The following is a 15,131-nucleotide window of genomic DNA, read 5'->3' as shown; positions in this document are numbered from 1 at the left end:
TTGAAATTACTAAGAATAAATCGTTACAGATAATACAATAAAAACTGTAAACTAATAGAAAATTATTTGTACTTGCACTAACTCTAGCTGTCATTACTTTTGAAGAATTGACAATAATTTTGACATCGTCAATCGTCGAGTTAAGCCTCGTTTGATTATTTTATTTGTGACATCTCAGGTATGGTGTTTTAACATAAATGATTGGTTAAAGTCTTCGTGAGCGAGAAAGGCGGTCGTTTCTCTTTATTTAGCTGAGCGGTGTGGAAGTGGTGGGGGAAATTCCCCAATTTTTCCATATGAGATTCCGGGGCATGGTCCAAACCTAACTTACGGGTATTATATTGAGAGAACCGCAGGAGGTATTTGACCGCTGAGCGCAATCACAACCCACCCGATAAACTAACTTCACTTTCACAAATTTGTATATGATGCAACAGACAACGCCCAAATCCAGGGCGCAGCACAAACAACCGACCTAACAAACTAAAAACTAACAATAAACTGTTTAAAAAATGCGTCAATGCATGCATCTACCAATTTTTCAAAAACAGTTGCCAAATTTAGAGGTTTGCATAAATATTCCAAATCAATGGTACGCTTAAATGGACAAAAATCGATGTTTTCATGTGAAATTATCTTTTGTCATTCACATGGCAACATGGTTTCCCGAAATCAGTGACAGTACATAACCATGAAATACACAAAATTTCATTCCAACCTTGAAAGTGTATTCTGGGAATCCCACAGAATTTATTTATTAAAATATAATCATAAATCACTATAATATTAATAAACTTGATGTAATCTAACCTAACGTAACGAAACCTAACCAGAACTAACCTGACCCTTGTAATAAAGCAGTCATTTTGTGTTAAAAATGCGTCAGAATAAGTAAAATGACATATTTAAGAATTGAAAAATTGTAATTTTCATAAGAAAACATATTTTATATAACTATGGCAACACTGTTAGGATTCTCCTTCTTGCGTTTATAAAACGGTTGTCATTCCTGTCGTTTCTTGTTGTTTCATGGTATATAATGGCGGAAAATGGCGGCGATTTTTAAAAATAAGACATATTTTAAATTGCAATTACATGAAAAGTAACGCCCGCCCCCAATAAAAAATTATTGTACAATTATCAGTAAGTGAAACAGAATTCATTGGTATAAATTTCATATCCGTAATCCGTCTACCCATTCAGTAAACTAGAACCAATTATTGTGTTAGTAGACAGATGTAAGATTAACTAACACAGTAAAATACATTAACAGTGATATTGAAATAGGACTTAAGCATTATACCAAATTATACTGTGATCTATGATCTACGAATAGAAAATCATTCAAAATTCCATTTATTTATGTTTATGTAGGTATTTGCTTTTATTTTTGACAATCAACAAAACCTAACAATAACTGTCAATAACATAAACCAATCAACAAATAATTAAGTCTGTCATACCACGATACCAGACAGTAGGTTATTTGTGTTTAATAGTAAAAAAAAAGAAGAAGAGATTAACCTAAAACTGATTCCATGCTGGTAAAAAACAACAAATTTTCTTTAAAATCTTCAAATAAACAAAAAGTTTCTAAATTAATTTAGTATGCCTATTAAAAAAGGCAACACGCTGCTTTATAAGGGCAGCAACTACTTAAGACAAAGATTAATTCTCTCAGTTTTAAGTGGAAAACCTGTTCAAATATCTGAAATACGAATACAAGAAGATGAACCAGGCTTAAGAGAGTTCGAAGTTAGTTTAATAAGATTATTAGATAAAGTTACAAATGGTACAGTCATCGAATTAAATGAAACAGGAACATCATTATATTTTCAACCTGGTCTGCTTTATGGAGGTGAAATAGAGCATGACTGTTGTACAGATAGAGCTATAGGTAAGTATTAATTGTTACATTTTATTAATATTGTTTTGAAAAGGGTTTTCCCTGAGACTTTTCATATGTATAAATAGATACTAAGGACTTCCACAATTTTTTCTGTATTTGTTCACTCAACTGTTCTCTCCAGTTCTTTCTGTTTTGCCAGTCCCCTTCCTGTAGATTTCTTGTTGCCATTGGATTGTACATTTCATCTCTGAAAGATCTTCGGGGTCTGCCTCTCTTCCTTCTTCCTATCAGGTGTCACTCTGTTTATCCAATGTTTTGGTCTGCTCTTCAACACCATCAGAAACGAAGATCTGCTACACCTGACCCAACAAAAGAGGGTAGAAAATGAAATAAAATCCAGAAAGTGGGGGTATAGGTCACACACTCCGAAAAGATAGTTCCAGTATTGCAAAAACTGCCCTAGAGTGGAATCCCCAAGGAAAGAGAAAAAGAGGTCGCCCAGCACAAACTTGGAGAAGATCCATCATGCATCGTGCGTTTTAACTGAAGCTCTATGCTCCACTTAGGAGTTCAAGAACATTATATATATTTATATTGGTCTGCTCTTCTGATATGTCCATACCAAGTTAATCTCTCCTGTTCTATGTAGTCTATTATATCTGTGAATCTGTGTTCATGCCCATTCTTTTCTTAATTTCTATGTTATCTGATCTCTTCTTGTTACTCTGCAACTTCCCCTTAGGAATTCCATCGCTGTTATCTTATTTTGTTTTAGGTTTTCTTATTTATTATCCAATTGTCACACCCATAAGTGAGGATACTTCTTATTATTACCTGTCGTCTGAGATTGTTTGTCAAAAGGCTATACAGTAGAAAAAATAAAAGAATACCCATGAACGAACATATAAAACACGCTGTATTTTTCTGTCACCGTGTCACACAAAAAATTGGCCAGCGCAAGTACATGTAATAATTATTGTTACATGAACTTGCACTGAACAATTTTCTTTGTGACACTGTGACAGGAAAATACAGCATGTTTTATATGTTCGTTCATGGGTATTCTTTCATGTTTCCGACTGTAGGAAAGTTGATTTTTAAAACTTTTGATAACAACAATTTCAATGAACTTAATATGATTCAATGAACTTGATTTTGAAGAAATGAAAAAATTACATGGTCAGAAGTTCTACTCCCACTAATGCCTTATTACTGATTTCTTCCCAAAAATATGACTTGATGCCACTGATACCATATTTACCATTTGAAGGATCGGGGGGAAGAACGATGAATGTCTATCAGGAAGCATTTTCGGTAAAATGAGAAACAAAGTTACATATTCATTGTTTTTCCCCATTGCGTCCAATCTTGTGACATGTTTTTAAGACAATTCTCATTGTTATTTCCCCTTGGCCATTCACAGGTTGATAGTACTCTTTCTCAGCTAACAGATTGCACAAAAATCACAAAATGACCAAAAATTAACATTCATCGTTTTTCCCTCTGACCCTTCATTTGTATGTCATCATTTTTATAAAAATATACCTATACCTACCCAGGGGATGATGATGACGGAACTTTTTGATGCATGACTGAAATTTCATACTTTACACTGTAATGTTTGTCATGGAGGTGAAATGAAATCAAAGTTTAACATTGGAGGATCCATTTTTAGTAAGCATTTAGTATCATGACCCAAGAGATCTTGAAGATTGAAGAGGTAAACAGCCCTATGTCCAAATTGTGTTTTATTTTTTTTTATTAAAAAGTAATTAAGTTTAATATTAAAATGTATATTTTAAATAGTATAATTTTAAAAGTTAATAATCTGAAGAATAAATTAGATAAGGGTATGTGACCGAATATGTATTAAAATACATCCTGTAAATACAGAATCACAAAAAAACTTAAGATGATATGACATGGTGCCCTTAACCTCTGGCATCCAGAACAATAGCTGGATTCTTTTGGATAAATAAATACATACAACAGCAAAATTAACGGAACATCTTAAAAATGGACATCAAATTTCCTAAGCCTGTTGTTCAATTCGAGTGAATTTTTTTAGTATGTTGCCTTATTATTTATAAGTTTTGGTATCACTGGATCGTTACTAAAATGGGTTGCAGATTATATTTCCAATAGAAAACAAATTGTATGTTTTAACATAATGAAATTTCTGTAATTTCTGGCGTACCACAAGGATCTTACTTGGGACCTTTATTGTTTAATCTGTTTATTAATGATATAGTTAAAAGTTTTCACCATAGTGTAGTACTCCTATTTGCTGATGATTTAAAGGTATTTTCTGTAATAAGGTCAAGTGAAGATGCTGAAAAATTACAAGACGACTTGACTAAACTTCAAAGTTGGTGCATCAATAATGGTATGGAACTGAATACAAGTAAAAGTGTCATGTCATGCGTTTTTATCGAACTAATAACCCTTTACTATATGATTACAGTATTAATACATCTGTTCTTTCATCACAAACTGTAATCAAAGATCTTGGAATATGGTTAGATACCTCACTAACTTTTTATGAGCACTTCAAAACCATCATTAACAAATCTTTGAGGCTTCTTGGATATATCAAACAAGTTACTTCTGATTTTACGTCCATCCAACCATTAAAGATTCTATATTGTTCATTGGTTAGACCTCATCTGGAATATTGCTCTTCAGTGTGGTCTCCCTATTATCAGTTGTATAGTGATAAAATTAAAAATGTGAAACATAAATTCCTTAGATATGTTGCATTTAAATTTGGCCAGAATATGCATTATGGCGATATTTTACAGATGCTAAATATTACTACATTAAAAAGCCGTCGATTATATCACAACTTAATTCTATTATTTAAGCTGGTTAACTCACAAATCGACTGCCCAGATATGTTAGCCAAAATTAATTTCGCAGTTCCCAACCACCAGACAAGACAATTGGTTTCATTTTCTGTACCAATGCATACAACAAATTATGCTCATTATTCGTTCTTATCTCAAAGCCAAAGAATTGCAAATCAATTTCAGGTACTCGAATTTTCCTAGAGCTTAAATAGATTCAAGGCCGTATTGTCAAATATCACTTGACGACGGTTATTATCAGTTATTATCAAATGTAGGTACCTACTTTTTGTTTGTTATTTATATTATTTGTCTGTGTACTTTCATGTTTAATTGTCTTGTAATTTTTAGCTTATAAATGTTTTATTTTGTTAAACCTTTAATATGTTAATTTTATTTTTTTAAATTATCGTACTTGTTTTAAAATTGTACTTATTTTGTAAAATGGGTTCGCCCGTAAATAAATAAATAAAATAAAATTATTTAAGAAAATCGATGTAGTGATATTGTTGCTAGACAGATAAATGTCATTTTATACCGGGTGTAACAATCATACTGTGTTTTTTCCTTAAAGTTCGGAACACCCTGTGGAATATTCTAGCATATATAAAATATTGAAATTCAAACTCAATTGTAGCCTTAGGCTTTCTTAACATTTTTTTTAATTCATTCGCTCATGTTCGATAATAAAAGAGATATGTACTTTTATATTACAAATGAGGTACGTATTAGTGATGTAACGAATATTCGTATTCGCGCATGTTTTTGCATATTCGCATCCGCATTCGCGAAATTTGTGCGAATGTTTTGCGAATATGAAAACCAGAAAAAGAATAATTTTAAGATAATATTAGGTTAATAAAATCAAAATCTATTCACTTCTTTCTTATTTCTATCTATTCAATTCAATTTTATTAAGAAAAGGTAACTTAACCTCAAACATGCAGCTACTCTCAAATGGAAATATGCAGGACACAACAGTAGACAAAGAGATGGAAGGTGGAATGAAGCGATAACTCACTGGAGACCTTGGGACTACAAAAGAGGAAGGGGCAGACCACAGACGAGATGGTCGAATGACCTAAAAAGATACGCAGGGACCAGATCGATAGCATTAGCACTGAACCAAGAAGAGTGGAAAAATAAGAGGGAGGCCTACGTTCAACTTTGGACAAATGAAGGGCAATAGATAGATAGAATTTAACCTTGTATCCTAATCACATTATCAGCCTTCACTTTTTTTATTATTTGGTATTATGTAATAAAGTTTAAGATTCAGATTGATTTACACTAAATATCAATTAACTTTTCATTAAAAATTTAGGAAACATTACAAAAATAGAAACAAATTAAAAAAAAACTGAATATTCGCATTCGCGAATGTCGGTAGCAGATATTCGCATTCGTATTCGCGAATGTTCAAAAAATGACATTCGTTACATCACTAGTATGTATGCTATTTGGTCTTGATCAATATCATTCCAAATCTCAAGAGTGTTTCTACCTCTTGTAAAGTTTTAGGAGGTGGCAAATGCTGTCGTAGTCGTCTGCCAATTATGTCACACATATATGTTCGATGGGTTAAGATCTAGACTCTAGACTAGCGATACTCAACCTTTTTCTTTCCTGGGCCACATAGTAGCTATTGCCCAAGCTTGCGGGCCGCAATCAAGATGAAGTAGTATACAGGGTGTTTCATTGGGAAACGGAAATACTTGAATGTTGAATAGAGGTAAATAAGGCGGTTCTAGACATACTAAATTTATTGCTCCACTGACTTTATAACCGAGTTACAGGGTGTTTCATCGATTTTGCTTATTTCTTTCTGGACCCATAACTTTAGAACCACTTTGTATATTTTTTTGATATTTGGTACACATATATCACATTGAGAACCCAAACCACCCAACTACTAATCACAAGAAAAATCCAGTTCCGGATTAAACAAAATTATAAATCCATTGTGACCTTGAAACAGCATCCTGTATATTGAAGTTTTCAAAACCCATTTGCACATTTGAAAAGAGCTTTAATGGAGCTTTCATTTTTGCACAGACGATTCAATGACTTTAATTTTGAAATTATGTCGAAATTTTTAAGAACTCAAACTTTCAAAACAAAAATTTCGATATGATTTTAAAATTAATGTCATTAAATTATTTGCGTAAAAAATTAAAGCGAACAATTAAACTTAGTTTTTTGTGCTCTTTTCAAATGTGCAGACGAATTTTGAAAATTTTAATATACAGGGTGTTGTTTCAAGGACACAATTATTTTAAATTTTTTTGTAGTAAATAAGTATTGATTATTTTTAAAATGAGTATTTGTTCATTAACTTTAATAATTTATCATTACAAGTTTATAATACCCTGCTTTTTAATCAGAGTTCTTAAAAAATTCAATATAATTTAAAATTAAAGTCATTAAATTGTCTGCCTCACGCCTCAAACACATCGGCACAGTATCAAATAATTTGAAAAACACGTGTAATTTGACAAACAATTTGATCACAGGTCCCTTTAGTTAGCCTTCGGGCCGCATAAAAAACGCTAGAGGGCCGCATGCGGCCCGCGGGCCGCAGGTTGAGTATCACTGCTCTAGACTATTCGATGGCGAATTCAAAGTACAAGATTTACCTGTTGTAAATATTCAATTACAGTGTGTGAACGTGAGGTCTTGCATTTTAGCAAAAAATTGTTAAAAATATAAGCAGCCGATAGCATCGTAGCTAAGTCCTTCGATATGTAAGATCACTACTTAAACACACTCATCGCGGGTCAAATTCCTTGCAGCGCGTTCCATTTCCACCAAATAACAAAAAAACTGCGGACTAAATTGAAACTTTAAATAATAAATCTACTAATTTTCACAACAAACCAGACACTTTTTGACTGTTAACTTTGACATCTATTAAATTGTTAATTTCTCATAGCCTACTGTAGGCTTGTCTATTAAACTTAGCAGAACATGAGGATTTATTGATGAAAACAATGCTAGTTGTTAACGTAGTTAACTTTTTTATGTTAATAAAGCCTAGGGCTACAATTGAGTATTAATTTCAATATTTTATATGTGCTAGAATATTCCACAGGTTGTTCCGAACTTTAAGGAAAAAATACAGTATGATTGTTACACCTGGTATAAAATGACATTTACCTATCTAGCAACAATATTATTACATCGATTTTTTTAAATAATAAGGCTGTAACATACTAAAAAAATCACTCAAATGTGACAACAGGTTTAGGGAATTCGAAATATCTAACATGTCTAACATGTAACAATTTTTATGGTGTTTCGTTAATTTTGCCGCTTAGTGTATATTATCCCTAATATGCTTGATTTGTAATGTACCCTATTTATATTTTAGGATACTACTTAGAAGCTTTGGTGATGTTTGGTATATTTTGTAAACAACCTGTAAAAGCCAAACTAAAAGGAGTTACAGCCAATAATATAGATCCCTCAGTAGACCTCATAAAAACGTCTATGATTCAAACATTGAAAAGATTCGTATTGGATGATGACGATTTAGACCTGAAAATTTCCAAGAGGGGCTCGAGGCCACTGGGGGGAGGTGAAGTAACATTCAGATGCCCAGTTCGAAAACAGACGAGGCCTGTTCAATTGTTGAAGAATGGAATGGTTAAAAGGATAAGAGGTACAGCCTATGCCTTAAGAGTGTCTCCTGCTATAGCTAACAGAATGGTAGATAAAGCGAAGGGTGTTCTCTTAAATTTTATTCCAGATGTTTATATAAATACAGATCAATGTAGGGGGAAGCAATCTGGAAATAGTCCTGGATTTGGAATACATTTAGTTGCTGAAACAACTGAGGGAGTTCATTATTCAGCAGAACAGGTATTACTACACAATTTCATACATAACTCCTATTAGCCAGATCAAAGAAAACAAAACTTTACGAAAACCTCAAAAAAAAAAAAAATAGAGGAAGAATGAGAATTTGCGGATACATATGTAGTTGAAAGTACAAAGTATCTATTATTGTATAAGAAAAAGTTTACACTTCTACATCCCCTTCATTTTACAAAAATTGGAAAATACCCCCTTCTCGGGTGTGAAAAAATATACAATCAAAATAAGTCGGGAATTGAATAAAATGGCTAATTCTAAGCAAATTTTGTTCTATAGAGTTTTTTCACTAAGTCAATACTTTTCGAGTTATTTGCGAGTGAATATGTTCATTTTTAACAAAAAAAACTTTTTTTAGACGGTTTTTCGTAAATAACTCAAAAAGTATTAAAAAGTATATATCAAAAAAATATTCTTAGCAAAAGTATAGCTAAATAAGTAGGCTAAGGAAAAGTAGGTTCTTATTCGTCAAATTCTAAATCGAATATTTCAACGTGGAATAACCAAAAAACGGAGCACTTTTTGGGGAAAACTCATTACAAAATTTTAAAATGTTTAAAAACAGGTTTATTTTTGTTTAAAAAAAACTTCTAACATTGTAAGTGAGTTACGCTTAAAATATTGTTGGTCCCTTTTATTTTTTGGTAAAAAGAATCGCGAAAATGAACCCCTAATTAGCATCCCAAATAAAATTAATCGTTACCGCTTCACAAGTTACTTCACTAAGTATTGTTTATATTATATGATCTATAAGTTTCATTGCTTCAAAGTGCTCATTTTTGAAAAAAAATTGGTTTTAAAATATTTTTTTTTATTTTGGAAAAAATTCCTTTTTTTTTTCAAAATATCTTAAAAATTATTCGTATTACCAAAAATCTCAAAGAGTAACAAAATGTACGTTTATCTTTTCTGAATATTTTGGATTTTTTGTTTTCCTGTTAGGCAAAAATTGGTTATGCTATGGCTGTTCAAAATTTGCATACATTCGTGATTAGTGACTCGTTCAAGCCATTTTAACTACAGCCTTTTCAAAAATAGGCACTCTGAAGTCCGACGTGTAGCAGTAGGGCAGTAATCATTCAAGGGAGGAAAAGGCACTTTACTCTCTTGTTATACATATGATTTTTCCACCTTCCTCAAATAACAAGACATTTTTTCATTTTTAAATAATTTATTTATGCAACTAACACACAATTTAACTGTCTAACAAACTGTCATATATTTGTGTAACTATCTAACAAAATTTATTAGAGAACTAAAACTAACAAGTAGTTGCAGTATAACTGTCAAATATAAGTCAAATTATTAATGTAAACATTGTTAAATCAAAATAACAATTTACTGTTTTTTACCATTCTGCAAAATACATTTTACTCCCCAGTGAGTAAAAGTACTTTGTCTCCCTAAGGAGGAAAAGTACGACTTTGCTCCCTACAGTCAGGTTAGGAAATGTATACTTTGGGTAGAGGTAGGTGGAAAACCTTTTTTTAAACACTTTAAAAAAGTTGTAATGAGTTTTCCCCGAAAAGTGCTCCGTTTTTGGATATTTTACGTTGAAATATTCGATTTGGAATTTGATCAATAAGAACCTACTTTTCATTACAGACTTCATAATACACCATTTTTTTTCACCTTTTTATAAGCTTTATTTTTTTTGCTAAGAATATTTTTTTTTGATAAAATACTTCCTTTTTGAGTTATTTGCGAAAAACCGTCCAAAAACATGTTTTTTCTTGTTAAAAATGAACAGATTCACTCGCAAATAACTCGAAAAGTATTGAATTAGTGAAAAAACTTTAAGTTGCTTAGAATTAGTCATATTATCAAATTCCGGACTTCTTTTGAATGTATATTCTTTCAGCCCCGAGAAGGGGTATTTCCCAATTTTTGAAAAATGGAGGGGATGTAGAATTGTAAACTTTCTCTTATATAATAATAGACAATTTCAACTACCTATTCCCAAAATTTCATCATTCTTTTATTTTTTTGGGGTCAGATTGTTCTTTGATCGGACTATATGTATAGGCGAGGAAATAAAGAATTACCCCTTAACTTTTTTAAAGTAAGACGGATCGTTTTGAAACCTTTTGCATTCGATCCGGGAGAGCTTCAGGAAAATTGTCGACCATTTGACATGAGGGGCTAATGAAAATTGCAGTTTTGGAGTTGGAAAATGCATTTTCCAAAGTGCATCTCACAGTGTTCAAAAAATAAAAATTCACAAATTTTGTGGAAATTTGTAACAAAATTTGTTGAAACTTGTTATTCCGGGGTTTTAAAGGTTACTGAAAGTCTTAGTCATATACTCCAGGTTCTGATATTTTTATAACTAAAAAACAATTTTCCCCTAAGGAAAAGCAACGAACGGCACAAGTCCAATGAAGTGGACTTAGGTTCTACTTCCGCTAAAATCCAAATTCTCAAGCAAATGCGCCATGACGCTAAAAATTACACTCCAAAACGGTCATTTACTAGGTTATTAGAGGGTTTTCGAAAAGATACTTTACTTGCGAAAACGCAAGAACAAGACCAAGACCGATTTTGAGCAACACTAGTTGGAACAAGTGTATTGATATTCAGGGAGACTACACTGAATACGAAAGTGTATGTCAAACCATAAAATTGTCTTTTTTATCGAAACAGAAAACTTATTGAACAGCGTATAATTTATATGTAGTGATGCGAGTCGAGAATATTTCCAAGAGAATATTCGCGAACATTGGAAAGTTTCCGAGAATATTGGCCTATAAAAAATGGAAATATTCTCCTGACCGCGAAGATTCCCGGAAACTTTCAATGGAAAATTCTCGAGAATATTTCCGAGAACTTTCAGGAATGTTTCCGAGAACTTTTGAGAATATTTCCAAGAGCCTTTTGGATATAACAGTCAGTGACGTAATTTGAATTTAAATGGAAGAGCGCTATTTAATTCACACGGCAGGCGAACCTATAACCACAGTATAAAGAGGGACAGTAAAACCATTTCTCTGTCGGCACTTTGATCTCAAGAAATAATACCGGCAGTACGCAATTGATAATTCACCAGTGGTGGATGCGGGTTTTTCCTGTTAAAACCCGTACGTTTCTATGCGACTAGCAATGCGAGAGTGGGGCAAAAGCGACTAAGAACATTGCGCGGTCGCCATGCGCGACTACAGATTTTACTTCCAATTTTTCGGAGAGTGGTTCTACTGTCCCTCTTTATACCGTGCTATAACACTGTCAAATAAAAAAGTAACATAGTTTTGAACATTACCTTCATTATTTTTATACTAAAAATGCCTAAAGCTATACTAAAATCACAATAAAGATGCACTAGAAATAAACAAACCAAAACACGTTGAATGTTATGAGGAGTACTATGTATAAACTTTGCAAATCATGATTTGGGATTTACAATGTACCTATATATACAGCGTGTCTACTTAAGTTGGAAACATATGGGAAACTTTTTTAATATTCATTTTACGAAAAAAAGTTATTATTTATAATTATTTATAATTTTATATTATTATATATAATATTATACGAGGCATGTCAAAAAATATGAATTTCGGTCAAGGGTAAATTACCTTTATTTCTCTCAAAATCGAAAATTCTTCTGATAAAAAGTTGTTTGGAATTAAAAACTAAGATCTAATATGCAATTACATGCTTCTAATTAAAAAAAAAAAAATGTTTTTTCTCAAATTTATGGATACCCAACATCGTTTCTAATTATTTCAAATATGATAACTCGTTTATTATTCATTTTACGACAAAAAGTTATTCTTCATAAAAAGCTTTGCATGGTATAAAATCTAAGACACAACCATGATATATCAACTTTTATTAATTTTATACGAGGTGTGTCAAAAAATATGAAATTTGCTCAAGATTATAGTACCTTTATATTTCACAATATTTCAATTAGAAGGATGTAATTGCATATTGAAACATAGTTTTTAATTCTAAACAACTTTTTAAATCACCGTTTTCAATATTGTGAAAAATAAAGGTACTTTACTCTTGAGTGAAATTCATATTTTTTGACATACCTCGTATAAAATTAATAAAATGTGATATCTGATGGTTGCATCTTCGGTCTTAGGACATACAGAGCTTTTTATAAAGAATGCCTTTTTTCGTAAAAGTAATAATAAAAGAGTTATCGTATGTGTAATAAATAAAAACGAAGTTAGTATCAATAAATTTGAGAAAAATTTGGAAAATATTTTTTTTTCCAATTAGAAGCATGTAATTGCATATTTAATCTTAGTTTTTATTTCCAAACAACTTTTCATAATAAGAATTTTCGATATTGAGAGAAATAAACGTACTCTTGAACGAAGTTCATATTTTTTGACATACCTCGTATAGTATTGACAAAATTTGATATCTGATGATTGAATCTCAGGTTTTAGAGCATGCAGAACTTTTTATAAAGAATAACTTTTTTTCGTAAAATGAATAACAAAAAAGTTTCCCATATGTTTCCAACTTAAGTAGACACGCTGTACATTGTAAATCATGATTTGGGAGTCCTCCTCGAACATTCAATGTGTCTTGGTTTGTTTATTTCTAGTGCATCTTTATTGTAATTGTAGTGTAGGTATAATGCATGGGAATATTTCAAAAGAGAAATAAATAAAAAGAAAACAATCGAAACTACAATAAAGTTATATCATTAAAACTTCCTGTAAAAACTAGATGGGGTTCAATCCTTGATTGTATAAATAACATTATTGTGTCTAAAAGTGATTTAGGTACCGATGTTTATTGTCATAGAGGGAGAAAATTTAAAATTTTCACGGAATTTTAAACAGAACTGTCTGGATGATGAAATATTTTGGATAAAGTTGCAAAAAGTAGCAGTTGTGTTAACACCAATAATTGTGAAATGGATTAGGTACTTTATTGGAAGGCAATATGTTTAAAATATTCCAGGTTGTCGAGGCATTTAAGGATACAGAAAATATTTTTACCGAGAATATTCCATTACTTCCAATCAGTAAGTCTGAGGAAAAGGAATGCTTACCTATGTAGAAAAAAGATAAAGAAATGGCACTGAAGCCTGTGCACTATGCTGCAAACTTAGTCGATTCTTCTTTAACAGGACAAAGCCTCACTGGTGAAGAGCATATTAGCTATGCAGTGTATAGACAAGATATTAACCAATCATTCCAAGTTTATTGTTTCCCAATATTCCCGGAAACTTTCCGGCGTTCGAATCTTCCCGGAAATTTTACATCACTACTTATATGTCACTGAACTCATACTATAGCAAAACTTCTTTGTAAGATAAGGTTTTTTTAAATAGCTAAATTTACCTCTCTTTTTAGGTTTCCAATGTTGTAGCAAATAATGAAGATCCTTCCGTACCAGAAGACCTAGGAATAGCTGCAGCGCAGCGATTATTATACGAGATATATCTGGGCGGCGTGGTAGATTCTACGTCTCAGTCATTAGCTATTTTATGTATGGCATTGGGAGATAAAGACGTCTCTAAACTAGTAACCGGTCCTTTATCCGAGTATTCAATATGGTTTTTGAGACATTTGAAAGACTTTTTTGGAGTTACCTTTAAATTAGAACCGTTCGAAGAAGACGAATCTAGTAGTGGCCAGGGATCATCAAAAGTGTTACTTACTAGTATAGGAATTGGGTATACGAATATAAGCAAAAGAACTATGTAATATAATAATGTTTGTTTTTAAATCTGTTCATTTTTACTATTTATCACGGCAGACCTTCTTCTTTTTTGAGTGCCTCTCCTATCGGAGATTGGATATCATTAGGGCGATTCTAATTTTATTTACTGCTGTTTTGAACAATTCCTTAGTGGTACAGCCAAACCACTCTCTCAAATTTCTCATCCAGGACATTCTTCTACGGCCTGGATTTCTTCGTCCTTGGATTTTTCCTTGCATTATATTTTGTAGGAATGTGTACTTTTGTCCCCTCATCAGGTGGCCTAAGTATTCAAGTTTTCTCTTTTTTATATCTCAGTAGAACTTCTGGCTCGTTATTTATTCTGCGTATTACTTCTTCATTTGTAAGTTTATCCACCCAACTTATTCTTAGTATACGGCGGTAGCACCACATCTCAAAGCTTTCAAGATTTTTAATATTACTCTGTTTAAGAGTCCATGACTTAACACCGTAGAGCAAAGTACTGAATACATAGCATTTTAACATTCTAGTTCGTAGATGAATACTAATATCACGATTACAAAATAATTTTTTCATTTTTATAAAAGTAGACCTGGCAATTTCAATACGTCTTTTTATATCGTGATTTTGGTCACCTGTTTCATTGATGAGTTCCCAAGTATTTGTATTCGTTTACTTTTTCAAGTTGGGTACCGTTTATTGTGATACTAGTGTCATTTATTGGATTCTTACTGAAGGTCATATATTTGGGTTTTTTGACGTTCATCCTTATGCTGTAGTTATTACATATCTCATTCATACTTTCAACTAGATGTTGTAGATCTTCCGCTGTTCTTGCCATTATCACAGTATCGTCAGCATATCGAATGTTATTGATAACTTCTCCATTGACTATTATCCCTTCGTTTGCA

At 32.0% G+C, this 15,131-nt stretch overlaps 2 protein-coding genes across 3 annotated transcripts in view; one reads left to right on the top strand and one right to left on the bottom strand.

Moving 5' to 3' along the window:
• LOC114334846 (zinc finger protein OZF-like) overlaps positions 1–682 on the bottom strand; it is a 31,402-nt gene extending 30,720 nt beyond the window's left edge. For both annotated transcript variants that reach the window (XM_050658734.1, XM_050658735.1), the window contains exon 1: positions 332–682. The gene's annotated coding sequence lies outside the window, so the exon portion shown is untranslated. The remainder of the gene's footprint in view (positions 1–331) is intronic.
• A 538-nt stretch (positions 683–1,220) lies between these two features.
• On the top strand, positions 1,221–14,265 carry LOC114334847 (probable RNA 3'-terminal phosphate cyclase-like protein). The gene is made up of 3 exons (XM_050658737.1): positions 1,221–1,897; positions 8,066–8,556; positions 13,890–14,265. The coding sequence occupies exons 1-3, from the start codon at positions 1,609–1,611 to the stop codon at positions 14,241–14,243; spliced, it is 1,134 nt and encodes a 377-aa protein (XP_050514694.1). The 5' UTR covers positions 1,221–1,608; the 3' UTR covers positions 14,244–14,265.
• Positions 14,266–15,131: the final 866 nt, after the last annotated feature.

The sequence above is a fragment of the Diabrotica virgifera genome, chromosome 8, assembly GCF_917563875.1.
Source record: "Diabrotica virgifera virgifera chromosome 8, PGI_DIABVI_V3a".
In the NCBI taxonomy this organism is placed as follows: domain Eukaryota; kingdom Metazoa; phylum Arthropoda; class Insecta; order Coleoptera; family Chrysomelidae; genus Diabrotica; species Diabrotica virgifera.
Note: the sequence above shows the minus strand (reverse complement) of the source record. Positions and strands in the feature narration are given on the sequence as shown.